This window comes from Silene latifolia, chromosome 8 (assembly GCF_048544455.1).
Source record: "Silene latifolia isolate original U9 population chromosome 8, ASM4854445v1, whole genome shotgun sequence".
In the NCBI taxonomy this organism is placed as follows: domain Eukaryota; kingdom Viridiplantae; phylum Streptophyta; class Magnoliopsida; order Caryophyllales; family Caryophyllaceae; genus Silene; species Silene latifolia.
In genome coordinates this window covers 34,790,112-34,816,765 of record NC_133533.1, presented here as the reverse complement: position 1 = coordinate 34,816,765, position 26,654 = coordinate 34,790,112, and the positions used below count along the sequence as shown (strand labels likewise).

Sequence of the window (26,654 nt, the reverse complement as noted above, 5' to 3'; positions counted from 1 at the left end):
GGTGCGAGATAGAGAGAAAGACAGATCAGACACTAGAGAGGAAAGTGGAAGGAGACGGCAGGCTTTGTAAACCTAACCTGATACCATATTATAAACGTACAGTGGGATTAATATGAACAAAGTGAAAGATATTATTATTGAGTTGAATTCTGTATTACAATGCTAGTGTATCTCTATCTTTATATACAATTGAAAGGAATAATATGGGAAAGAATCAACCTATTTACTAAATTAGGCGAGACAATATTAGTCAAATACAAATATTGTGCTCATATTATGCTGATCTTTTGCCTTGAATAGAGGCAGCTTCCAACGGCTCTTTGGGTGTGTCATCAATTGGGTTGGGCTTGTGACTGGCTGGTGATAACACAATGGCTGGAGGTAAGTAATCGATCTCTTTTATCGCTTCCGCATTCAGTTGATGCATGTTCATTATGAAACTAGAACATGTTAATTGGGAAAATGTATTTAGGACAGACGATGACCTACTACCCGACGACAAAGTTTCCGACCTTTTATTTGTAGATACAGGATCATGGGCGGTGTCTTATTCCATTTATTCGGAGCAAAAACAGACTTTTAGAAAAGGATTTCAAGTCTAGATGGACCATAAAAAGATAGATTTGTTTTTTTTTGACAACAATAAACGGATTATATTAAAACTACATCATCTATCCAGTAGCTAAACGAACAGACCAGAAAGGGTAAATTCTAAAGAGGTGGTGAATTTCATGAACTGAATTCCGCACACCTATTGGTACTGGCTGTAACTTTGCCAGAACAGAAGATAATTTTCGACATGAAATGACAAAAGAGACAGAGGTAAAGCCCGCCAATCGGGCACGTCGCATTGCTGACATAAGAGCTCTTGTCGATGCCACCAGTGCAGACGTAGCTCTTATATAGACCCGATCAGATTCTCCCGTAAGTGAGTCAGAAATGGAGGCGTGATAGCACTTATTCGAACTCGAATGACCGAGCAGCGCATATATGCAAATAGTGTCAGAGGTAATGGTGCTTGGGACGACTGCCGGTGCAGGAGATGGTACTAGCGAAGCATAACCCGTTAAGGTGCACCAAGTATCTGGAAATTTTTGATGTGAAGTAAAAAGGTGATCCGTAAGCTGGCAAATTCGCAGAGGATCCACGGGAGAGTGGTTATAAACTACAGAGTTCCGGACAGTCCAAATTGCTTGCAATACACAACCAAAGTAAAGGAGGGGATTTTAAGAACCTGATGACCGACGATGGAAAAAGGAAATCAAATCAGCCAACCATCTAGAAAAGGGTATCCCAGCATTTGCTTGCGTGTTAATACCAAGAGCAGAAGATTGCCATACATGCCGGGTAATAGTGCAAGATCGGAAAAGATGATCTGTAGATTCCTCAGAAGAGCCACACAACGGACAAACTAAATCCAGTGGCACCCCACGTTCATTCAATTTAGTTTTGGTTGGCACGATATTATGGGCAAGTTGCCAAAAAAGCAGAGAAAACTTGGTTGAACCTGGGATTTTCCATATGCTCGACCATGGGAATTTAGGCATCAAAGATAAAGATGAAGCAAAAGATCTATACCAAAGGTATAAGTAGCCCGTCTTGAAAGAGTAGCTACCATCTTCTGTATACTTCCAGTAGAGGTAATCATCAATATCTGTAAGTGGAGGTTCCATTTCTATAATTAACTTAGCCGTAGAAGAGTCAAATTTTCGGAAGATAGCCACAGTGTTCCAGTCACCAGAGGGAAGTAACAAATCAGCTAAAGAACAAGGAGATTCCATTGCATTTCTCTCACGTCTAACCGGAATAGAACCTTGCACCCAACGACTATCAAACAAATTTATCTTTCTTCCATTTCCAATCTTCCAACAAATGCCCGAGGAAATTGCATCCACAGCGTGACAAATACCAGACCAAAGAAAAGATGGTTGTGAGACACGTGATTTTGCAGTCGGAATAGGTAGATCTCGACCATATTTAGGAACTAAGTACTTAGCAAGCAAACCCGTTGGATGTGTTTGAAGGCGCCAATAATTTTTGACGAGCATAGCTTGACTGAAAAGGAGGGTGTTCTTAATGCCTAGGCTGCCGCTATCTTTAGGCATCTACAAAGTCTCACGCTTAAGCCAATGAATAGAATGATGTTTCCAGTCATGTCTCCACCAAAAAGCGGCAATAAGAGCATCGATTTTGCGACAAATCCCAATAGGGAATGGAATAGCTGCCATCAAGTGATTAAGAGACGCAAACAAAATGGCAGTAATGACAAGGAGCTTACACGGTTGGCTAAGATGCAGTGAAGACCAAGATGTAATGCGACTCGTCAGTTTGTCAATAAAAGGATGAAAAACCTGAGAACGATTTCGTGGAATGTCGACAGGAACTCCCAAGTAGGTACCAAATGAGGAGCAGCTCTGCATCTTAAGTATAGATTTTAAATGCGAGGTAAAGTCAGTGGGGGCATTTGGGCTGAATTTGATAAAAGACTTGTTGAGATTTATCATTTGTCCCGATGCGGATTCAAATTCCTTAAAAAGATCCCTTAAAGCCTCAAAGGAAGTGGGGGTGGCTTTACAGCATAAAAGGGCATCATCCGCATAGAATAGGTGTGAGACCGTTGGAGCGTACCGCGATATTTTTAACCCCGTGAGCAAGCCCGCCTTCTCAGCTCGAGAGAGTTGACGAGATAAAACTTCCATACACATTATAAATAAATACGGGGATAACGGATCACCCTGTCGAAGGCCACATGCCGGAGTGAAGGAAGAAGACGGTTCTCCATTAATAAGAATTTGATAAGAAACGGTTGAGATACATTCCCAGATAAGATTGCGCCAGACAGTAGGAAAACCCATCTTACGCATTATCTCCATAAGAAAACGCCATGAGACCCGATCAAAAGCCTTATGCATATCTAGCTTGAGAACCGCATAACAATTTGAACCTTTTTTTAGTTTTGTTAACATAATGCATAATCTCGTGAGCAATGATAGAGCTATCCGACATTAGTCTTCCAGGTACAAACGCTTGCTGAGTATCCGAGATGAGAGAAGAAATAACCAGCTTAATACGGTTAGCAAGGCACTTAGAAGCGAGGCGGTATACAACGTTACATAGGCTAATAGGTCGAAACTGAGAGACCATCTCTGGCTGATCAACTTTAGGAAGAAGGACAATGTGTGTATTATTCCATTCTTTCAGCATGACGCCAGTGTTAAGAAATCGCAAGATAGCAGTAGTAACCAAACAGCCGATCTGTGGCCAAAAAACTTGGAAAAAGCGCGGTGTAATACCATCAGGACCTGGTGATTTAGAACCGTCCATGCTACGAAGGGCACGAAGAACATCCAGTTCCGTGAAAGAGGCAGTAAGAATTGAACAATCATCAGAAGTTAACGTAGGAAGGTCCAGTGGATTCAAGAAGGAATCATAATTATCCATCGGAAAAGCTGGATCTTGAGCTTGAGACTTTCCCAAAAGAACCTTAAAATATCCAATAATTTCCGCCTCAATTTCTGTAGCTTCATGAAGCCACGTACCTACAGAAGTGCGTAAGGCGAGTATTCGTTGCTTGGAAGTCCGTTGTTTTACTCTGTTAAACAGGAAACGAGTTAACAAGATAGATTTGTTGGAGAAATGAAAATGTTTGGATCTATTTATCTCTAGAAGGCGAGCTAACGGGGATTGCTCATTTTTCTTCCTGAACTCCTTAAACTTTTTCAAGGATAAATATCAAAATGTTACTTAAATTGTGTCTTCTTGGCAGTTACATTTACGGTTTGCATGGCGCAATACACACCAATACCATTATTCATATCATTTGCGCAGTTTATGTATTAATGGAATTACTATTCATTTGACATAATTCTGAGGCCATCTTATTTTCTAAGTTAGACAAATGTGCCCGTCTTCCTTTCTATGTAGCCTTAGATCAGCGGATTTAGAATTTTAGTGTAGTCCTACTGAGACTGGGAGTTTCTTGTCTTGCTGGCTAGTTTACTGAAAATAAACTTGTTTAGACTTGTGCACATTCAACTAGTTCTCTTTCTTCTTCCCGTCCCCCGCCCTTTTTGGATGTCAATCGTAGACGTTCCTACAGATTTGGTAAGAGTCCTCCGATTGCCTCTAGATTCTACGGTTCTTTCATCCAAAGTTACTTTGTTGAAGTTGATGTGTAAATCAGTTTCACATTCTGACAAAACTCGTCTAAATAGGTGTGGGAAAAAATGGAGATTGAGGAGAAAATTAGTAGTTCTATCTCACCAGATCCGGAGAAAGAGAAGCTGTTATTGCAGGTAGTGCGAGTTGAGGAAGGAGGGTTCAGGTTTTCCGACTTCTACATCCTCGATTTTCGGACTGGTCAAGTATCAGATTGCCCTTTCCTTTTTTTTGCCAATTATGGCTATAATTCCATGGTGGCTCTGGGTTCGGTCATCTACATTTTTGGCAGTCTGAAATTGGATGACGTACCACCCCGATTCTATAAATAACCACAAAAAGGGCTTCTATTGCACAGTGGACACCCTACAAATATGCATGAAATAGGTGTGGGAAAAAAATGGAGATTGAGGAGAAGATTAGTAGTTCTATATCACCAGATTATTGCAGCTAGCGAGAGTTGAGGAAGGAGGGTTCAGGCTTTCTGAGTTCTACATCCTCGATTTCCGGACTAGTCAAGTGTCAGATTGCCCTTTTCCTTTATTTGCCAATTATACCTTTTAAGTTTTATCCCATGGTGGCTCTGGGTTCGGTCATCTACATTTTTGGCAGTTCGAAATTGGATATGATCGGATGCAACGTTAAACCACCCGATTCTATAACTAACCACAAAAAGGGAATGTCTTTTCTAGACTTGAGTGGAAGTGATTGTGAAGGGGGTTGGAAGGAAGTCCCTTATGTGAGCAAGGATCTCAGCATTATACATTCTGTCGTTGCGTTTGCTTGTACGACCAAGTCTAAGGCGGTCAAAGTTTTTTATCCCATCTCAAACAAGTGAGAGAAATTGCTTCCACCACCTCAGGTACGATTTTTCGAAATCTCTCATACTAAGTGCGCGGTCGACGACCATTAGAATAACCGGATCCTCGTCAGCTTCCTTAGCATCAAATCCGTGTTTGACTACTACCTGTCCGACAACCGTTGGGAACTTGTTCTTGATTCTTCCCCATATTAGTCTCACCACATCGTCTTTGCTCAAGGGTTGCTTTTTTCCTACCTGGGCTCTCAGCCGAAGATGGTGGGCGCATAAGATGTTGCCACCAAACAAATGCTTAACTTGATTCAGCATCTATGTGCTTCCATCAAAATCATTACCCAGCTTACAACTACTTGATGGCAGCAACAACAAACAACCAAGACAAGCATATATGTAACCTCCTCATATTCGGAAATATTGTCTTAGAATTACAAGCTACAAGTTACATAGTGGGAAGATCAACCAACGAAAAAAAGTATACAAAATCGCCGGAGACCAATAAGTAGGTTTATTTCTTTGACAATAACTGTTAGAGACCATATATGTATAATGTATCCTCATCATTCTAATATGTACTATAATCAAGAGGATGATTGACAAAATTCCTCTAGATCAATCTAATTAAGATCATCATTGTTTAAGAAATTCGATACTCCAGCGGGCTGATCAATAGCATCTTTGTGGACAATAAACTTATTGTCATAATGCGACTAATTTAAGATGACACTGCGTACATCCAAACCATTTAAAGTCCGACATCCAGCTGAACCCGGAAATTATATCAGGTCACATCCCACATAATATTATCTATGTGCAACCTTGAGAAAGAGGGTGCAAATTCAACAAGCTTTTAAGTTGAAAGCTGCAACAATTCTTGAACAAATGAGGCTTAAGCTTATGAACATCAGACAATTGCACAGGTTTTATAAAGAAATCATCGGCACCGTCTCGTAAACACATATTAATCCTAGAAGGGATATTCTCGGATGACATAATAATAACAGGAATATCCTTTAATTTTTCTGATTCCTTAATCTTCTTCAAAAGTTCATACCCTGTCATTCCTGGCATTGAATAGTCTGTTATTATCATATTCACCTTGTTAATCCCCAATTCATTCCCAAGAAATTCTAGTGCCTTTTTTGGTGAATCAACTGCTGTAACTGCAAATATACACATAAAACAATGTCAGATCATGCTGTTTTAATCAAACCCAAATTCTCTTGTATAAACAAAAGTCGTAAAATTTGTATAAAACTAATGACAAATAAATGAAAATACCTTGAAAAGATGATGTTTTAAGGAGTTTTTCTATTAGTTTTCTATCAATTATACTGTCATCAACAGCTAGAACATGAAATTGGGTATCCATTGATATGAACAAGAAAATTAATTGAGAGGGAAATTAATGAGAAATTGAGAATAATGTGGGTAGTAAGAGTTAGATGGGTTTGGTTTATATTTAGGCAGGAACTCAAATTCAAATCCAAATCCCAAATACCAAAGGATTTGGAAAATTATACTCAAGATATGAAGAGATTTGGACAGTTGAGGAAATTGATTTGTTTGAGGATCTTGAGAGCATCCGCAAAGGTGAGGCTCCCCATATCTTCTCTTTCCTTTTCTTATTCGTCCACCTCATTTTCCACTAACTTTTCCATTTACCCTCCCCATTTCATAATTACATTTATACAACAATGGGGTTCCCCAATTCACACACAAAATTTGGGAGGGCATAAAAAAAAGAATACAAATGTCTTATTTTTTTTTGGGAAACTCCTCTAAGAACAGTGGAATCCCAAATGTTGGGGAACTTTGTGCAACAATGAGGAGCCCCATATGAGGAGAGAGAGGACATATGGGGAGGCACCTCCCCACCTTTGCGGATGCTCTGATGATCTATTTTGTCTACTTTTTTTAAATATTTTGTGGGGACAATCTTTGATTTGCATTAACTTTACTTAATCCGAGATTGATTTAGATTGCAAGTCTCCTTATCAATAAAACTACAAACTTAGCATTAAAACGGACTAAATATCACCTCACTTGATTGCATAAGATAATGGGTAAATTATCAATAACTCTCTTTTAAAATACACTTTTTAAAATTTACTCCCTTTTAAAAAAAAAAAATTTACACCCAGAAGGCCAGAATAATGCAAAAATTTAAAAATTGCTACCAAACCACTATTTTTACATTTTTATGACAAAAATGCCCCTAAGTTTCTATTCTCATATAACGAATATGATGGTGGATTTTGGGTGGAGGATTGTGGTGGTTTACCGTGGAGTCCTTGGGTGGTAGAAAGGTGGGTAGAGTTGTAATGGAGGTCGATAAACATATGAGAAATAAAAAATGAGGGGCATTTTTGTCATAAAAATGCAAAAATATAGGTTAGGGAGCAATTTTTAAATTTTTGCAATATTTTGGGTGTAATTTTTAAACTTTTTTTTAAAAGGGAGTAAATTTTAAAAAGCGTATTTTAAAAGAGAGTTTTTGATAATTTACTCTAAGATAAATTATGTTGTTTTTTCTATGCAGTCTATTTTTATTTTATCCATTTTACTCACATGTTTTCATTTTAAACAGATATATCTGTCTCAACACATGAATAAGAATTCCGTATTACTCCCTCCCAGTCACTATAATGTTCCCTCTTTCCCAAAACGGATTATTCAAGTAATGTTCCCCTTTCTATTTTTAGAAACTTTTACTCTTATTTTATTCATTCCTCTCTCCTATCACCAAACCCCACACAACTCTTTTACTCCTATTTTATAACTTTCCTTTATGTTTTGGCCCCACAATTCTTTATTTAACTACTAATAATTCATCCCTCTCTCCTATCACCAACCCCACACAACTCTTTTACTCTTATTTTAATAATTTTCCTTAAATATCGTGCCATTATCAAAGGGGAACATTATGACGACTGGGAGGGAGTATATTTTTCGCATTTTCTTTCAAACTGGTCAATTAATGGGGGTTATGAAATGTTTTGGAATTTGGTGGCCTTGAATAGTAAGGAGATTGTCTTGGATTGTGCATCGCTGTGTTTTGACCTTTCTATTTTGTGTGGCAATAAATCTACCGACCAAACATGGTCCTCCCTTGAGTGTGGACTGCAGAGTGCATGTTCAAATGTCAGGATTTAATTTTTGTACGAGTAAAACTTACTACAGTATTTTATTTAGCACAATAATTTTGGAGTGACGGTCTCTCAATAGCGTTATTGAGAGAATCTCTCACATGATGGGGTGAAGGATTTCTCACATGATAGATGAGGGATTCACTGGATTTTTTTTCCCTGTCTCCCACTAAATTAGTGGGAGACGGTCTCTCATGAGACCTACGATTTATTTGGGAGGCGGTTGATACAGGAAAGGAAAAGAGAATGAAATCAATAAAGGGAAATGTATAGAACACAAAAATCTTAGAGAGACAATCTCTTAGTAGCATTATGGAGATATCTTTAATATGGTGGGACGAGGAAGTTATTGATTTTCTTTTTTTTCCGGTTATGTCTCCTACTAATTCAGTGGGAGACGGTCTCTCATGAGACTTACCGGGTATAGAACTACCCTGAATTAAACTTGTTGTTTGATTATGATCCTGTAAGGGAATGGTTTATCCTCATGTTCCCTTGTGGTTGTTTGGTTGTTCAAGAAAGGAATCAATCTAATTTTACGATTTTTTCTTCTAAGAATTTTTTTTCATACGTTTTTTTTACGTCTTTCCAACTACGTTTTCCTGCCCATTTTTTTTCTACCCTTTTTTTTGTTATTTTTTGGTTACTTTTTTTCAACGACTTTTTTTTATATTAATCAATATTTTTTTTATTACGCAACTTTTTCAATTAAAGGACATATTTTTTTAATAGAACTTTTTTTCGAGATAACTCGATTCATCAACGCAAAATATTACTTCTTGTCTAAAACACGAAACATTGTTCCACGTGACAAACATAAAAAAGTTCAAAAGTAAAAAAAAAAAATATAAGTTCAAACTACTAGTTTTTCAAGGACTCGAACATCGACATCATTTTAAGCAAATTTTTTTTGACAAATACGCATTTCAATTCATTAGGACACTTGAAGAAAATCATGAGCTTATTTGGTTGGGCCGTCAAAATCGGAGTTACTTCCAAAGCTTGTTGTGGAGTAATACCTTCCAAAGCAAGTAATACATCTAGCACATTTTCACTCTTCTCGCTTATTTCTTGTTACGTTCATCAGCTCGGGACATTACATTAGCCATGGTAGAAAGATGAACGTTCATGTCTTTCATAAAACCTTGTAAAGAAGCTAATTCGGAATTACTAGAACTTCCAGATTCTTTCTTACCTCCCTTGTGCTTAAAAGTGTATTCTCGCTTCACTTTAAGGGAGGGGCAGACTCTGCATTACCACTAACCAATGTTGTTAGGATCGGGATCCTATTTTGGATCGATGAGCTTAGTGGGATCGAATCGGTAGGATCGGATCGTAGAATCGTAAGATCCTACAAATTAACTAAAATACATAATTGTGTTATCAAAATATCTTAAAATTTCGTGTTTAAATCTCAAAACACCATTATCTTAGCATGTACCCATAAATTATTCCCATTTATAATAAATATTTATCTTAAGAGTCATATATAAAATTCTGGTAACTAAAAAGATTGATATGTTAATAAGTAGGATCGGGTCGTATAATCGTAGGATCGGGTTAAGATTCTACTTTAAACAAATTTGAAACAAGTTGAATCGTAAGATCGTACAAAATTAAGATCCTACCTAGGATCGGGATCGATCGCCACTTTTTGGATCTCATAAGTTGAGTGAGTGCTTCTACTTCTTTCTATCTTCACATATAAATCACCCATACAAAATTAAGCTCCAGACTCCCAAATAACATGCATGGTAGCAGATTTTTCCGTATTATCAATAGCTTAAAGTGTAGAATATTTAGGAGGGTTGTTAATAGGATAGATGGATAAAGGAAATCATTAATTTACTTAACCAAACAAAAACAAAGAAAATTATCAGTTCCCATTCCTTTACCCTTTACTAAAAACCCCCAACCAAATGCCTCGTTAATTCTCTCATTTTTTCTTTCCTTTATGAAAAAAAGAAAATAGAGGAAATAAAGATCCAAAATGTATATAGGGAAAAAAGTATAGAGGAAATAAAGATTTAAACTGTTTATTGATTTATAACCAAATGAGCACATACTTTGATGTTTGATTTGACTCATAGATACATGGATATAATTTGATATAAATATATTATAAAATTATTCACAAATCTTCATAGATGATCTCACGATATTCTTGATTCTTATGTTTTTTTAGTTTTTATTTTTTTTTATCATGAAAACACTCCTTCTAAGAGTAGAAAGAATCAATGAGGATCATCTGTCCCATTTTTGTGTCTCATCTCCTGTCTCATGCTCTCTCCTTTTGACACATAGACATAAAAACCACATACTCCCTCCTATTCAGAATAACTGTCCCATTTGCCATTTCCGTCTATTCACATAACTGTCCCATTTGCCATATTTGGACATGTTTTTTTACTTTCCTACCCTTGGCTCTTTTCTTTATTTACCACCCCAACCACCCCTAAACCATCATATTCAATACTTTTCATTATTTAACTCCTATATTCTTACCCCTATACAATACCTTTCATTATTTTAACTCCATTTCTTAATTTCCGTGCCATTGTCCAAATGGGACAGTTATTCCGAATAGGAGGGAGTATATGGTATATTTATTATTTCCTATGTTGATGTGTCAAGCAAAGAGTAGCATGGGACAGGAGATGGGATACCATATGGGACAGATGATCCTCACTGAGAAAGAATACGGAGTACTTGTTTTCTTAATCAAGGGATCATATGTGTGGTGTTTATTGTTCGTCGGACAAGTTTTATGTTATACGAATATGAGATAGGCTCTGTTTGGCAAATGGAAGAAGCAAATTTACGACAACAGATAGCGCTAACAGAATACGGTTAACATATTTTGGTAGCAAGTTTGACCGACAAATTACATTAGCAGAATTAAGAAAACGTTTTGGTCATATTCTTCTTAGAGAGCTGTGGCAAACTAATTTGTTTTTTATGATTTATACGAGGCGGAACAAGTAAATCGAACAAAGAATGCGAACTCTAAGAGTGAAATGTTTCTTTAAAATTAATGAAACAATCTTAACACTATTTTGGTCATATTCTTAGGCTCTGTTTGGCAGTACGCTTCAGGTACCTGATTTGTCTCAAGTAGCTTTTTTGCAAAAATTCCAGGTACCTGATTTTTTTTTAAAGTGTTTGGCAACTACCTTTTTTGACCTGAAAAAGTACCTGAAAAAAAATGCTACCTCATGTAGCATTTGAGAAATCAGGTACCTGATTTCTTTTTAACTACCTATTTTACCCTTATTTTTCTTTAATGTTACCAATTAAAAACAACCTCATTCAATTCAATAGTTCTCCAAAAAAAATTACCACTGCCGTTTCACTATATTCTTCAGCACTCTTGGCCTCAAAAAAAGTGAATTTCTTCAACACAAGTCCAAGACTTGAGTATCCAGATTACATACCAGATGAAGAACTACCAGACATTGGTAATAATGTCACAAGTAATGAAAATGTGAACGAGTCGTCGATGGAAATGAAAAGCATCTGCGGTAATATTGCTACTTTCATTTGGGATGCAACTTAATTAATTTCTTTTTTCTTATGTACGAGTTTAATAGAGAATTAATTTTTTATCCATAAAATACGTTTTTCGATGATATATTGTTTTTTTTTTTCGTTTTACCTAATGGTTGATATATTAATTATTGTTCTCATTTTCTTTGAAACATGTTGGAGACAGGGCCGGCCCTGGGGCCGTGCAAGCGGTGTGGCCGCACAGGGCCCCCGACTTGAAGGGACCCCAATCGTAAGAAATATCCGCGTTAGTTAATAATTAATTTAGCGCGTATTTTTAGCATAGTAATCAGCTTGACTCAGTGGTAAGGTTAATGGTATATATTATCAATGATCTTGTGTTCGATTCCCACTTCAAGTTTCATTTTGTTAAATTTTTTTAAACAATGTGTTGTTCAATTTTCAGAAAAATAAGGTCATGGGGGATCGAACTCGGGTGGCATCTCTTCTTTATCATCCAATTAACCACCATGCTAATTAATTGTTGTTGAAAAATGGAAAAGAAATATACTTATGTACTATATTGCTTCTAAAATTGAGAAATAAACTAGTCATATAAAAATTACTCAAAATAGTTAAGATACGTTTTTTCAATTATTCGTTTAATAAAAATGGTACCGGGGCCCCTCTATAAGATTTCGCACAGGGCCCCCAAAACGACCGGGACGGCCCTGGTTGGAGACTTGTACATATATATTGAAAAAATTACATTATGACTTTATTACTAATAACGCCAATGCCAATAACACAAAAATAATAGTAAAAACATAAACGATAACAATAATAAACCTTGTCCTTTTACGTCATTTCGTCAAATATCAGCTACCTTTTCAGGTTGTTTCCAAACAGTTTTAATAAAAATCAGCTACCTTATCAGCTCTTAATTTTCAACTACCTTTTCATCTACCTTTTCAGGTACTTTTTTCAGTTAGTTTTGCCAAACAGAGCCTTATTAGAGAGCTATGGCAAACTTCAAAATTTTCAATTAAAATTTTCCTTTGCCTGAAGATCTTCCGTTACATCAAATATTGATAGAATAATTGTTCATAAATCTAAACTCATAAACCAATATCATCAACTTTGGGTGCTTAGATAATAAGTCCTCTTGTACGTATACAATTAGGTTGCACCAAAACGGACACGAACACGGACACGACACGGACACGTGACACGACATCCCATGAAATTTAGGACACGGGACACGGCATTTAAATTTAATAAAATATATATTCTATAGTTATGTATGTGTGATTTTATTTTTGAAAAAGTATTGAATATTAAATTTAAATAAGTGAAATTAAAACTTACGTTAATTATAACTCATTCTCATTTCCAAAACCAAAACCAACTTATAATCAATCTATTTCGACATCTCATTACTAGTCTAAATAACATCATTTGTCTCCAATTCAACTTATTTCCCCACCAAATTTAACCATATAACAATTCTCGCCATTTAACTTAAATTCAACTTGATTCCGTTTGGAGGCCAGGTGTGTCCAAATACCATGGGCACGGCTCAAAATACCATGGACACGTGTCGGACACATGCGAAATAAAAGATGAAAGTTAGACACGGCTTTACAAGTGTCCGACACGTTTTGACGTGTGTCCGACGAGTGTCGTGTCCGACACGGGAACGCCGATTAGGAGTGTCCGTGCAACCTAGGTATACAATGGTTTTATTTGGGAGTCTAAACTCATTTCGAGACAAGATATAAGAGCATGAAATATGTTTTATTGTATGCATATAATGCTCTTACATAGAAAAAAAATGCGTGTAGAGTGATCAAAACGATAACTTGTCAGACTAAATCAATAGTCATGAGATCATCTAGTGAGAGGTATAGCTAGAAGTGGCTTAACCTTTTGCAATGTCAATCCAAACTTTTCCTCAACGTCTATATCTTGAGGATTTAGGCCATTAGCATGTTTCCAATCAAATGAATAAACAAGAGTGGCCAACATTAGATGCACCATCCTATATGCTAAAGGCATCCCTGGGCAAATCCTTCTGCCTGATCCAAATGGTATTAGTTCAAAATCTCTTCCTTTCGTATCAACTTCACTTCCTAAAAATCTTTCGGGCAAAAATAATAGAGCATCCGGCCACACATTTGGATCACGACCGATTGACCATGTGTTGACCCATATTTGGGCATTCTTTGGCACCATATAGCCACATAGTTCGACATCCTTATCGGCTTTGTGGGGTATTAGGAATGGGCGCAGTGTGTACAGAACCTCATTGTTTTACTACTGCTTGAATATATGGTAATTTTGAGATATCAGATTCTTGTATTGGTCCATTATTTTTGCCAACTACTTGGTCTAATTCAGTTTGAGCTTTCACCATTTTTTCTGGGTTACATAATAACTCTGTCATCGCCCATTCTAACACATTTGAGGTTGTATCTGTCCCGGCAATAAATAAATCCTGATACACACCAGAACACAAAAATCACAAGTGATGCACCACAATTAATTAGGAACAATCGAACGTAACGTACTAGTTTTACTTCCTCCATTCAACTCAACGCTAACAATTTCCATTTTCTACACTTTTCACAAGTCAACATTTAGTTTCGATTTTCTCTCAATATATAAGTAAAAATATATTCATGTGGGATCTTGTTTGATTCGTCTTTACAAGTACATTAAAAATATCTAACTTTTATAATTTTTGCAAATACGTAGCTAACGATATTTACCGCGTAAAACACGCATTGACAAATATAAAAAAGTAAAGTGATAGAGTGGAGTTGAATGAAGGAAGCGGTATTCAATTGTTGGATTAATCTTCCCAAAACTCCTAAAATTAAATGGTGAAATAAGTGTTGATGTTTCAAATGGAAATACGTAAATTGTTTACGTTTTGGAAGAAGAAATATGCAATGCACAAAGAGTTATAGAATTGTTTTTAATTAAACAATTAATGGTTTGCTAGAAGTTTTAAGAACTTTTAGTATAAATAGATATTGTTGCTAATAGTTTTTATACACACAAAAATAGAAAGACAAATTAATATATTTGGTGAGAATACTTCTTGTTCTAAAGGAGCGAAAAGAGAGTACTGTTCAACATCCATTAGAGATAATAAGAGTGAGATAAAGTTTGAGAGGGAGTGACAATACTAATGTGTGATTGTACTCTATGAACTTTGTAATTTCTTATTAGCGAATTAATTTGTCGAGAGAGCCGTGGTTTTTCCCTTAGTTGAGAAGGGTTTCCACGTGAGAAATTGTGGTGTCACTTTATTTGCCCTTACTTACGTTCGTTGTGTGTGTTCCATTCTAATATCGTTGTTGGGTGAGATTCTTCCCGCACCGGGTTTACAGGACGCTTTCCCAACAGTGGTATCAGAGCCGAAGGTTCTGTATATTGGCCGGGAGGTGTGGGGATTCCGATTTAGGGAGGAACTTATTTATCGTAAGTAAGATGGCGGAGAAATTTCATGTTCCATTGTTTGATGGGAAGATGAATTTTATGGTGTGGAAAAGCACAGTTGAAGACTTGCTAGTCCAGTCGAGTCTTGATGAGGCTTTGGAATTGACTAAGCCATTAGAAATGAGTGAGTCTAATTGGGAGTCAAAGAAAAAGAAAGCCGTGAGTATGATAAGGTTGGCGGTAGCACCGGAGATTAAGTATAATCTTTTGAGCGAGAAGGAGCCGAGAGCCTTGTTAGAGAAGTTACAAGGCATGTATGCGTCAAAGTCGCTCACCAACCGACTATGTTTACTGTGGGAGTTGTATCAACTCAAGATGGAGGAGAAGAAATTTGCAAGACCACATAAATAAATTCAACCAACTAGTGTGTCAACTCTTGAATGCCGATGAGAAGATAACGGATCAAGAGCAAGCTCTCTTGTTATTGGCTTCATTGCCAAAGAGTTTTAGACCTATTGTGATGACGATGCTCGTGGGTAAAGAGAAAATTTCTTTGGATGAAGCAATAACGGTGGTAAGAGAAAATGAGAGGATGATGGCAAGAATAGATGGAGATGCATCATCGAGTGATGGGGCGCTAGTGGCAGATGGTTGTTAAAGAGGGAGAAGATCACAAAGACATGGAAATGGCCAAAGAAATAAATCGAAGTCGCGCGTGAGGGACATAGATAGTGTAGAGTGCTACTATTGTCATGAGATGGGCCATATTCAACGAAATTGTCCAATGATGAAAGAAGACTTGAAAAGTGTGAAGTCTTTAAGAGAAAAGTTGGGCAAGGCTAAGGTTGATGATTTAGGTGATTCTTCCAATATGGTATGTGGTAATAGTAGTGATGATGAAGGCATATTCTTGACTTCTCAAGATGAGGTGGAATGTCAAGAAAAATGGGTGATGGATTCGGGTGCCTCTGTGCATGTGTGTAAAGACCAAAGATCATTTGATACTTTGCAAAATAATGGAGACTTTGGGCATGTCAAAGTGGGTGATGGGCTCAAATTAAAAGTTGAAGGTGTAGGGAGTGTAAGAATGAAATTCCATGATAGCACCATAAGAACTTTAAATAATGTGAGGTATGTCCCCAAAGCTTGTTCCAACATTATTTCTTTGGGTGTGTTGACGACTCAAGGGAACCGATATGTTGGTAGTGGTAAATGGTGCAAAGTGCATCGTGGGAGAAGCTTGGTGGTGCAAGGGAGGAAGACGAAGAATAATATTTGCTATGTGGATGGACATAGCGTGAAGAGAAAGGCCGACGTAAAGAAGAAAGTCCGCTTTTCTGAAATAGTGGAAATTTTTGGAGCTTTGGGTCGAGGGAGGAAATTGTTGGATTAATCTTCCCAAAACTCCTAAAATTAAATGGTGAAATAAGTGTTGATGTTTCAAATGGAAATACGTAAATTGTTTACGTTTTGGAAGAAGAAACATGCATTGCACAAAGAGTTATAGAATTGTTTTTAATTAAACAATTAATGGTTTGCTAGAAGTTTTAAGAACTTTTAGTATAAATAGATATTGTTGCTAATAGTTTTTATACACACAAAAATAGAAAGACAAATTAATATATTTGGTGAGAATACTTCTTGTTCTAAAGGAGCGAAAAGAGAGTACTGTTCAACATCCATTAGAGATAATAAGAGTGAGATAAAGTTTGAGAGGGAGTGACAATACTAATGTGTGATTGTACTCTATGAACTTTGTAATTTCTTATTAGCGAATTAATTTGTCGAGAGAGCCGTGGTTTTTCCCTTAGTTGAGAAGGGTTTCCACGTGAGAAATTGTGGTGTCACTTTATTTGCCCTTACTTACGTTCGTTGTGTGTGTTCCATTCTAATATCGTTGTTGGGTGAGATTCTTCCCGCACCGGGTTTACAGGACGCTTTCCCAACATCAATTGCTATACTCCATGTTAAAAAGTGGAAACGAAAAAATTAATTAGTTCTATAGGAGTATCCTATACGGCTAGTCCCTACTATACCATTGGACGTCGATTTTATTGCTTATGGAAATAAGAGACAATATATACTCATTAACCAACTCGAGGATTTCATGAATAGATGCAAGAATCTTTTCTCCTCCGGGCACCGAAAATCCAATAATTGATTCTCTAAGGGATGGCTAAGTAGTAACCTTTATAATAGAAGTTATGAGTTTCGTGACATAGTTACAATAATGATTTTTTGACCCGTATTTTAACCCATCACTCTTAACAATAATCCGTATTTTGACCTGTGATCCTTAAAAATGATATGTATTTAAACCCATATTTTAACCCGTGACCCTTGAAAATAATCTGCATTTTCCCTATCAGTTAACATGATACTCTATAATATATGCCCAAACTACATTAAAAAAGTTCTTATCTTGTTTAAATTTACTAGTTATGGGGAGTATAATTTAATGTAATGTCGTAATATCTCTTAATTTTGAAGGCAAAAAATAAAAATGTTAAAATTGTCAAAAATACCTAAAAATTCAAAAAAAAAAAACCAAAATTCTTGATTTTACAAAATATATTAACTACAAAAAAATGACTTGTCCAAAGATGGACATTGTGGAAGCCCATTACCCATTAAACCATGATACTCCGTAGTATAAATGTAAACAACAACTCTTCTGTAGGACCGTCCTATAGCATATGACTGACCCAATAAGAAAATAGCTCATAGTTATTAGTTAATTATATTTGCATTTTAATTTTATTTTGATAACTCAATATCTTTAGGATGAACCCGAACAGATTTAAATGTACAAGTTATCAAAATATAATATTAGGTTATTAAAATAAAATATTTTTATACAAATATATTAATTATTTTAATTGGGCCTTTTATAAATGGATTAGTCTTATTCATAAAATGGTCCTATAGAATAATTTGTGAAATGTAAATGTATAATACTCGTAATTAAGTGTGATAACTAAAACTCTTTGTTCTTGATAGTAGCCTCACATACACCCAACCACAACATTCTAAACTTTATTGTTAAAATTACAAACATCTTTAATACTCCCTCCTATTCCAGATAACCGTCCCATTGTCCATTTCCGTCTATTCACAATAATGTCCCATTGTCCATTTTTGGTAAGTGTTGTGTGGTCCAAATTCAATTCCATTTCTGTCTATTCACATAACTGTCCCATTGTCCGTTTTGTGTGGTCTAAACTCACTTTCTTTAATCCTTGTGCCATCTTCACAATGGGACAGTTATCTAGAATAGGAGGGAGTAGAAAATTGATCTCTTAACTGCACGTGAAATTTTATAATGCAAATCCATCTTAGATGTGGATTAAAAAAAATATTTGTATCTGTTTACACTTTTTGTAAAACTCAAAATGTAACTCATATCACCATACTTGTATTATAACCCTAGTACCCTACCCGTATAACTGATCTGAGACGATAGTTATATACTCAAAGGTAACATATATACATCTTATTAAATTAAACAATACAAATTCTCATTTAAGACCCATTATTTTGTCTTAAGCTTAAAATAAACCAAGTATCATATCATTTGTTATATAAGACAAATATATTGCATTTCGCTATACATACACACAACACACATATGGTATATACTTAAACCGTCTTAAACTAAGACGGGAAATGTCATCTTAAAAGGAGACTTATTAAACAAACAATACACTTATTATGTGAAATACATATACTTAAACAATGGGCCACTAACAATCAAAATTTGCCAAAATTTGCCAAAATTTACCTATAACAAACCCTTATTTGACTTAGTATATAAATTACTCATGATTCATGAATCACTCATATCTCACCGTCTCGCCATCTCAACTCTCATTTTCCGTGTCACTAGTGTCTGTCAATGGCGTCCCGTTGTTTGGTCTTGTTGCATGTAAGGTGGTGGTCCTGGGAGGTGTCGTTTGGTGAAATGGATGTCTTTTGTTGGTTTCCTGGTGCCTGCTGTTGGGCCGTGTTTTTTCGTGGTGTGTCTTCCCCTACCAATCGGTCTTCCCTTGTTTCTGTCTTGCTGCATGTGCAGCTCTTTCGGTCTTGTTGGCATGTGTGGCCCTGTGTGTGGTGAGTTGTCGGGTGGGTGTGGTGTTCTTGGTCTGTTTATGTATGTCCTGTTGTTGAGACATTGGATTCGGTCGATCGGTCGAAGTTTTTGTGGTTTTCTTTGTCTGGATTGTTCTGGGGCTGGTGAGGAGTGTTCCGGGTCGGCTGTTGGGGCTTGGTTGTGATGTTGGTTTGGGTTGGAGGCGGTGGTTTTGTCTTCCAGTTTATTCATGACCTCTACTTTTTTAATGCTTTCAGTTTTAATAAATCGCCTTACGGCGATCTTGCTGTATCTTTGTCCTTTGTTGTCCCGCATAATAATCTATCTTAAGAATAATGGCGGGTTGAGGTTGTCGTTGGTAGTTATTGGTGGAAGGTTGGTCGAGGGAAGCTTTCTTGCCTTTCTTATCACCTTACCTGCTTTCTTGGGTCGTTGGTCTTTGGACTGTTGGGGTCGATCACCACGGTGTAGGAGATTCTTCTCCACTGAAGACAAGCTTGTTCAGCTCGTTCTTCCTCCTTTCTTTCTACGCTCTTGTGGCGTAAGTGCACCTGGCTCGTCTCGTTGGCTCATGGAAGTTGTTAGTATTGCTGATGGTTTGGACGAAGTTGCTCGTGGCCTTTCTACATCGTTTTACCAGCTTGTCACCTTTCGTCTCTTTTGTCATGAGACGGTGTTAATTTTATTAGATTTATGGTTTGCTTTTCTCTTAGACACCGTTCAATGTACTATTATTAGGATTGCTCAAGCTATGGCTATGTTAATAGCCTAAGCTAGCAATCTTTTTCACTCTGACAAAAAAAAAAAAAAAAACTCTCATTTCTCATTCTCTTAACTCCCCCCTTCTCATTCTACCATCAGCAAGTCTCCCTTATGACGGGTATATCCGTCACAAATTTGCGACAAGTCAAGTAATACCATGTAGGGTAGATATGACAAAACAGAATGCTACTCCCTAGACACTTTGCTTTTATCTTATCTATCTCACATGGGTTATATTTGACTAGTCGTAAGCTTACGACGGATATGTCCGTCACAAACGAGAATTTGTACTCTTACCATTACCAATAAAATTTGATAAACTGAAGATCATATGCAATAATGCCTTCCTTTTGCTCTTTATCACAATTCTGAAATATAGCTCATTCTATTTTATTTTATTTTTGTTTTACAAAGAGTCTTTGTACATCAAGTTCAATTTTTTTTAAGTTTTACAAAAGTTCTTTGTACATCAACTCCAAACACATGCAGAAAAAATTATAGTTCTGTCCGAGGTTGATCTGATTGTTTTAAGTGTTGACATGATTTATTTTTAAAATATTATTTTTATTTTCTTATTTTTAGTTTGGATCCAATCTTTCATCCAGTTGATTTTTAGTCAATTTTTAATTTTAATCTTCTTAAAGTGTATTTTTTTAAATGAAAAGAAAGTAAAATAACCCGTCATCAAAATATCATGAACTGTGAACTTTATTCATTTAGTTAATTGTCGATTTACTATTTAATTTGGTTAATTATAAAATTTATTAATAATTAATATGTATGGAAAATAATTAAAACCATGTATGTATTTGTAAATTTCTTGAAGTTTATCATTTCTTTTTTCAATTGAAGTTTGAGATTATGATTTATTATAAGCAATGTACTGAATAATTAATTATTTGTCAAATTTAAAATAACGACATTATACTCTATTTCTGTTTTTTTCCGTTAATATACGAGTATTAAATTTATTTATTTTATTTTTAGTTGTTGATTTTGTTAGTTTTTGTATCATAATTAAGTCAATAATATACTCGTAGATAATTAATAACCAAGGAGTATTTTAATTAGGTTAACTAATAAATAAATTCACACTATTGTGACCATTTACATATCTGACTAATTGTTTATTTGTTCAGCTTATATTTTGTATATAAAATACTGATTTCTGTAAAAAAAAAAAAAAATTACCAGAGAACGTGGTAGACAGTGTGGGCCACTTAGTTAGAAATAAATAAAAAAAAATACACTTTTAACCACAGACACATCACCTTTGTGGTTGTTCTTTTAATAAATAGGATTGGAAAAAACACTTGTTTGATTGAATGTAAGAAAATGGAATTTATGTAGGTATTCCAAATTACTTCAATAAGTCTCCCTTGTTACGGGTATATCCGTCACAAATTTGTAACGGGTTAAATATCACCTGTATGGGTAGATAAGACAAAAATAAGAGAGCCTAGGGAATCATAAATGGTTTGTCTTTATCTACTCAAGTGAGTTTTATTTGACCCGTCATAAGCTTGTGACGGTTTAAATATCACTCGCATGGGTAGATAAGACAAAATTAAGGAGACTTAGGCTCTGTTTACTAACTGAAAAGGTAGCTGAAACCCGATAAGATAGCTGAAAACTGAAAAGCTAACTGAAACCTGAAAAAGTAACTGATTAGGTAGCTGAAAATTAGGAGCTGATAAGGTAGCTGATTATATAAAAAAATGTTTGACAAACTAACTGAAAATGTAACTGATTTTGATGAAATGGCGTAAAAGGATATGATAATTATTTAATAGTATAAATTTAAGGGGTAAAAACGGAAAATTAAATCAAAACAGGTACCTGAAATCTCAAATGCTACTCTAGGTAGCATTTCATTTCAGGTAGCTTATTTGGTTAAATAAGCTACTTGCCAAACGCGTACAAAAAAATAAGGTACCTGGAATTTTGGTCAAATAAACTACTTTGACCAAATCAGGTACCTGAAATGTCTTGCCAAACGGAGCCTTAGCTAAACAACTTCCTCCTCCATTATAAAAAAAAAGTGATCGAATTTCCAAGATAATTTTATTTCATATGATTTAGGATAATCAAACAACCTCCTTTTTTTTCAATTCACATCAATTATATAATTCATGTGTTTTGACAAGGCATATGAGTTTGACTGTTTTGACTCTTTTTACTGAAGATATTATGCACCGCGTTATCTCTCAAAATTTACTACATTGAACAACAACCAAACATTTTTTTTGCATCTGGATAACACACATTCTTAATCAATAGACAATACATTATACATTTTTTATTCATTTCATAATACGAAGTAATCAAGTTTTGGAAACTCGACCGACTCAATTAAATTTTGAATACGTCGGTGATCTTGTTATCAATGTCCAAGGTCCAATATTGAAAAAATTTCAGAGGTTTTTCCAGACTTTATTCGTTTCAACAAACAATTCGAAATACCTCGACTTTCTTAGAACAAGTCTGAGTCAAATAGCAATGATTCGAAGCACTTCATTTTACACTATTTCGGAAACCCAAGGACTCAATCGTATGGATAGGGAAAATACAGGGTGTTAGTCCAGGTGGTAGAATTGGTTAACCTGAAGCTGCGTTTAAATGCAGGAGTTGAGAGGTCTCGGGTTCGACTACCAAATTTGGGCGATGATCACTTACATCGCAACCCCGAGAAGGGGGTGGCTTACATGGTCCATGTGGTGGTGCGGGAATGCATGGGCCCGGGGGGACTCAACCCCCTCGTCATCAAAAAAAAAAAAAAAAAAAAAAAGTAGATTATAGAGAATTAGAGATGATTAAATTATCCATTAAATATACAACCTTGATCCTGGTGAAAAGTTATTTATTTTCGTTTTAAGGTGTGTTATACATTAGTTATCCGCGTAAGTGGTGATTAACCCCCATAACTTTGAGCAATTGTGAGATTAAGCCCCATAAATTACAAATGTAGCAATTAGGCCCCATAACTTTGACAAAAAGTGAAATTCAACCCTGTTTTTAATTTTAACATAAATATAACATTAAATCATTTTATATTTATAATCATTGCACATTAAATAATTTTTAATATTTTAAAAGTATTTATGTATTTTATTAATTAACATAATTGTTAGATAAATATTTTTAAAAGTTTTAATATAATTGATATATACATATGAAATTTCTCTACAAATTATATAAATTTTATGTAATTCATTTAAATATTATTTTTTTTCCAAAATTTATAATAAATTTTATACAATTTATAAATGTATAAATTTTTTTTTATTGTATTGATAAATTGTATAAATGGAAGAAATTGATTTTTTTGGGTGCAATTTTGGTTGGAAATCAAAAAATTGGATTCGATTTCACTTTTTGTCAAAGTTATGGGGCCTAATTGCTACATTTGTAAGTTATGGGGCTTAATCTCACAATTGATGAAAGTTATGGGGGTTAATCACCACTTTCACGATTAACTATCTATTACCAATCGTTGGTTGCGCGATGGTAGTGGTAGCGTGAAATTTGCGCAAGGGAAGGAAAAGGTCATGGATCGATCCCCCACAACTGCGATTGGGAGGGGTTTAAATACCGTAATCCTTGGACACGCCCGAAATCCGGATTAGTCGGCCCAATGTGGTTCGGATTACCGGATGGTTTAGACAAAAAAAAAACGATTAACTATCTATTTCTATTTTTGTTATATTTTTGTGGCCTTTAAATATGCAAGTGGGAGATTGAAGATTTGTGTGCCCCAAAATCACCCTCTTCTGTTCTTAGTTTTTGTTGTTTCGTAAGTCTTGCTTGAAAAAGAGTATCCGGCATAAATTTTAGAATGGTTCAACACAAAATCTCATTGAAGACATGACATATCCGTCACAAGCTTGTGACGGATACCATTTTACCTCACAATGTACCCACTTTTTCTCTCTCTGCAACACTATTCATGTGGTCCCCTTTCTCCACTAACCCATTTTGTTACCATTTTATCTCACAAAATATCCGCCACAAATGGTAACCCGTCACAAGGGAGACCAATTGATGGTTCAAATACTACCACATAGTGGTAACAAAGAAATTTTTTTTGGTACTTACTAGGCAACTTGTCATATGATTTGATATGTATTTGACCCGTTTTAAGCGACTTAAATGAAAATTTGTGTTGTTCCAAAAACTATAGATAATTATTGAAGGAGACGTATGGAGTATTAAGCTAAACAAATAAATGTAACACTTATAAATAAAATAGATAAACAAATGACAAAGACGAAAAGAGTAATTAGTAATTCATACCAATAACAAATGTTTGACATCATCAAGGCTCAACTCATTATCATTGATAAGCTGAAGAAGACTGTCTAGCACATCATGCTGTGCATCATCACTCTTATCTTTCACCCTTTGATCAATGATCTTCTCAAATATCCCAAGCATTTTTTCGAAATGACCCCTGATTCTTTTCCTTATGCCTTGTAAATCCAAGTGCCGAAGTACTGGGAAAAAATCCGAAACATTTGGCGCCGCAGTTTCTTCCATTATACGACAAGCAAGATCCTTAAAATCCTGTGAATTTAAAGAGTCATGGCTCGCCATATCCATAGAGAATAACGTGTTGGACAACAAATTTAACGAGGTCGTAAACCCGGCCTTGCCTATATCAACAGGCAACCCTTTTTCACAGCACAATCGTGCATGTTCAACCAAATCATTAACCTTTTTTTGCCGTAAACCTTGACTAGCATCGAGTCGTTGGTTAGTGAACAATTGGACCATGAGGATTTTCCTAAAGGTCCGCCATTTCGGACCGACAGAGAGCCAAACCATGGAATGCTTATCATGGTTTGCCACTCTTGAAGAATCCGGAAACATCCTGCTAGACAAGGCTAAGTCGTGTTTGAGGAACATTTCCTTGGCTATTTCCGGGGATGATATGACTATGGTAGTCACGGTTCCTAACTTGAGAGACATTATAGGCCCGTACTTATTCACAAGTTCGGCGACAGTGCGATGGGGCTTGTCGCCGAGCATGTGAATGTTTCCTATTATAGGCCATGGTTTTGGTCCTGGAGGGAGTTTGGTTTTGCCAAGCTTTGACTTGATTATTAGAGTAGCTAAGATTACAATTAAAGAAAAAGTTATGGTGTAATAATATTCCATTATTGGTGTAGGACTCCTACTTCCTTAATGTTTTTTTTAGACAAACGTAGTTCCTTAATGTTGACACAATATAATATATATATATGAGCTAAATTATGTTGATGTAATGTGTAGACAGTCTGGCCCGAGAGGATAAGTTGCGGATTTGCGCACGATTATGTTACAACGTTTCAACCACATGTTACAACACTCTAAAGTGAATCAAAGATGGTTGGTTTGAATGGTAAGAGCTCTCATATCTTAAATAAGTGGTTATGAGTTCGATTCCTGACTCTTACGAATTAAAAGCTCAAACTTGAAAGGGGTGTACCCATTAAATTGTCTTCAATATCTCGAATAAGATTGCACAGCTGTTAATAGGGAATATTGCTAGTCAATACAAAAAAAAAAAACAATATACTCTAAAGTGAAGTACAAATCTACAATCACATATTATTACACCCACATTTTTCATTTAAGACTGATACTATCCGTCTTTTAAGGTTAAGACGAGTCAAATACATATTAAATCACTTGTCAAATTGCATAGGAAATACCAAAAAAAATTGTCTTTATTATTATCATGTGATATTATCGGAGTGGTCTTGAGATTTTGAAAACCCTACACTATCTTTCATTGAATACTAGGTTTTGTGCCCGTGCGTTGCACGGGTTATAATATTGGTTCACCTCTAATTATTATGGTAAGTATGGTTTCTTCGATGCATACGGGTAACCTAATATAGTCTTGAATATTTGAGCTTCCAAAACATTGTTGGGGATGTTTATTAATTAAAAAGGACTTGGTTATAAACTTAATTACTTGAAACACTTACTTGCACGGGTTTCCTATATTGTCTTGATTTATCAATTGGATAATAGTGTTATTATTGTATATTTTGAATGAATTTTGCATCGTGATAGTGTAAGAAAACATCCATCATTATGAACATATTTAGGTTATGAAAATAAAAACAAAAGAGAAAAAAACAAAAAACCATAGAAAAAATAAGAATGAAAGCAACTCGTAACCAAAAAAATCATACTAAAAAGAGAGTTTAAGGAAGGAAGCTGAATTGTTTCCATAAATCGTAATGATGGGTGTCACGATTAGAAAGTTGAACCAGAAAATGATTAGCCCTAACAACACACTTCATCCCTATCCGACCGAACCCGGGTCTCGGTGGCGGTTTAGCTACTGAAGACGATGCCGGAGTCGACACGGCTAATTATTCTATCTTAGAATAATTATAATTACTATTTTATTAATGCATAAAATAAGTATATAATTTAAACAGCTTACTTAAATATTATTTGTATTTTTTTATATAGTTTAGGTAGTTCTAGAAGTCTTCCTTAATCACACCTATGAAACAAACCCATCATATAACTATTGATTATTTGTAAATAAATAATATCTACTGGGAAGCCGGTAGAGTTTAATAGCAAGATGACTAAAATCAATAGTGATTTCAAGCCTGTGCGTTCCCCGGGTCATATCACAACAATGGTCTTAACATTATTTCTACACGAGGTTGGCTTTATAAAATGCTTCTTTTTGTGGAACGACTATTCACCTACATTTTAGGTGTTAATGGTTATTTTAAGA

At 35.5% G+C, this 26,654-nt stretch overlaps 2 protein-coding genes across 2 annotated transcripts; both read right to left on the bottom strand.

The window, feature by feature from the left end:
• Positions 1-5,354: 5,354 nt before the first annotated feature.
• On the bottom strand, positions 5,355-6,625 carry LOC141596735 (two-component response regulator ORR10-like). Its single transcript, XM_074416980.1, has 2 exons — positions 6,257-6,625; positions 5,355-6,138 (listed from the first exon to the last, which is right to left on the bottom strand). The coding sequence occupies exons 1-2, from the start codon at positions 6,345-6,347 to the stop codon at positions 5,783-5,785; spliced, it is 447 nt and encodes a 148-aa protein (XP_074273081.1). The 5' UTR covers positions 6,348-6,625; the 3' UTR covers positions 5,355-5,782.
• A 6,754-nt stretch (positions 6,626-13,379) lies between these two features.
• Positions 13,380-25,108, bottom strand: LOC141596733 (cytochrome P450 76AD1-like). Its single transcript, XM_074416979.1, is given in 3 exon segments — positions 13,380-13,897; positions 13,899-14,107; positions 24,203-25,108. Coding segments are annotated over 3 exon segments (1,470 nt in total). The 5' UTR covers positions 25,067-25,108; the 3' UTR covers positions 13,380-13,500.
• Between the last annotated feature and the right edge of the window lie 1,546 nt (positions 25,109-26,654).

Bases quoted from the DNA above. Each gene is read 5' to 3' on its own strand.
- LOC141596735 (XM_074416980.1), bottom strand. From the start codon at position 6,347: ATGGATACCCAATTTCATGTTCTAGCTGTTGATGACAGTATAATTGAT. The intron at 6,139-6,256 runs GTATTTTCATTT...GTATATTTGCAG, and splicing joins TAAAACATCATCTTTTCAAG to TTACAGCAGTTGATTCACCA.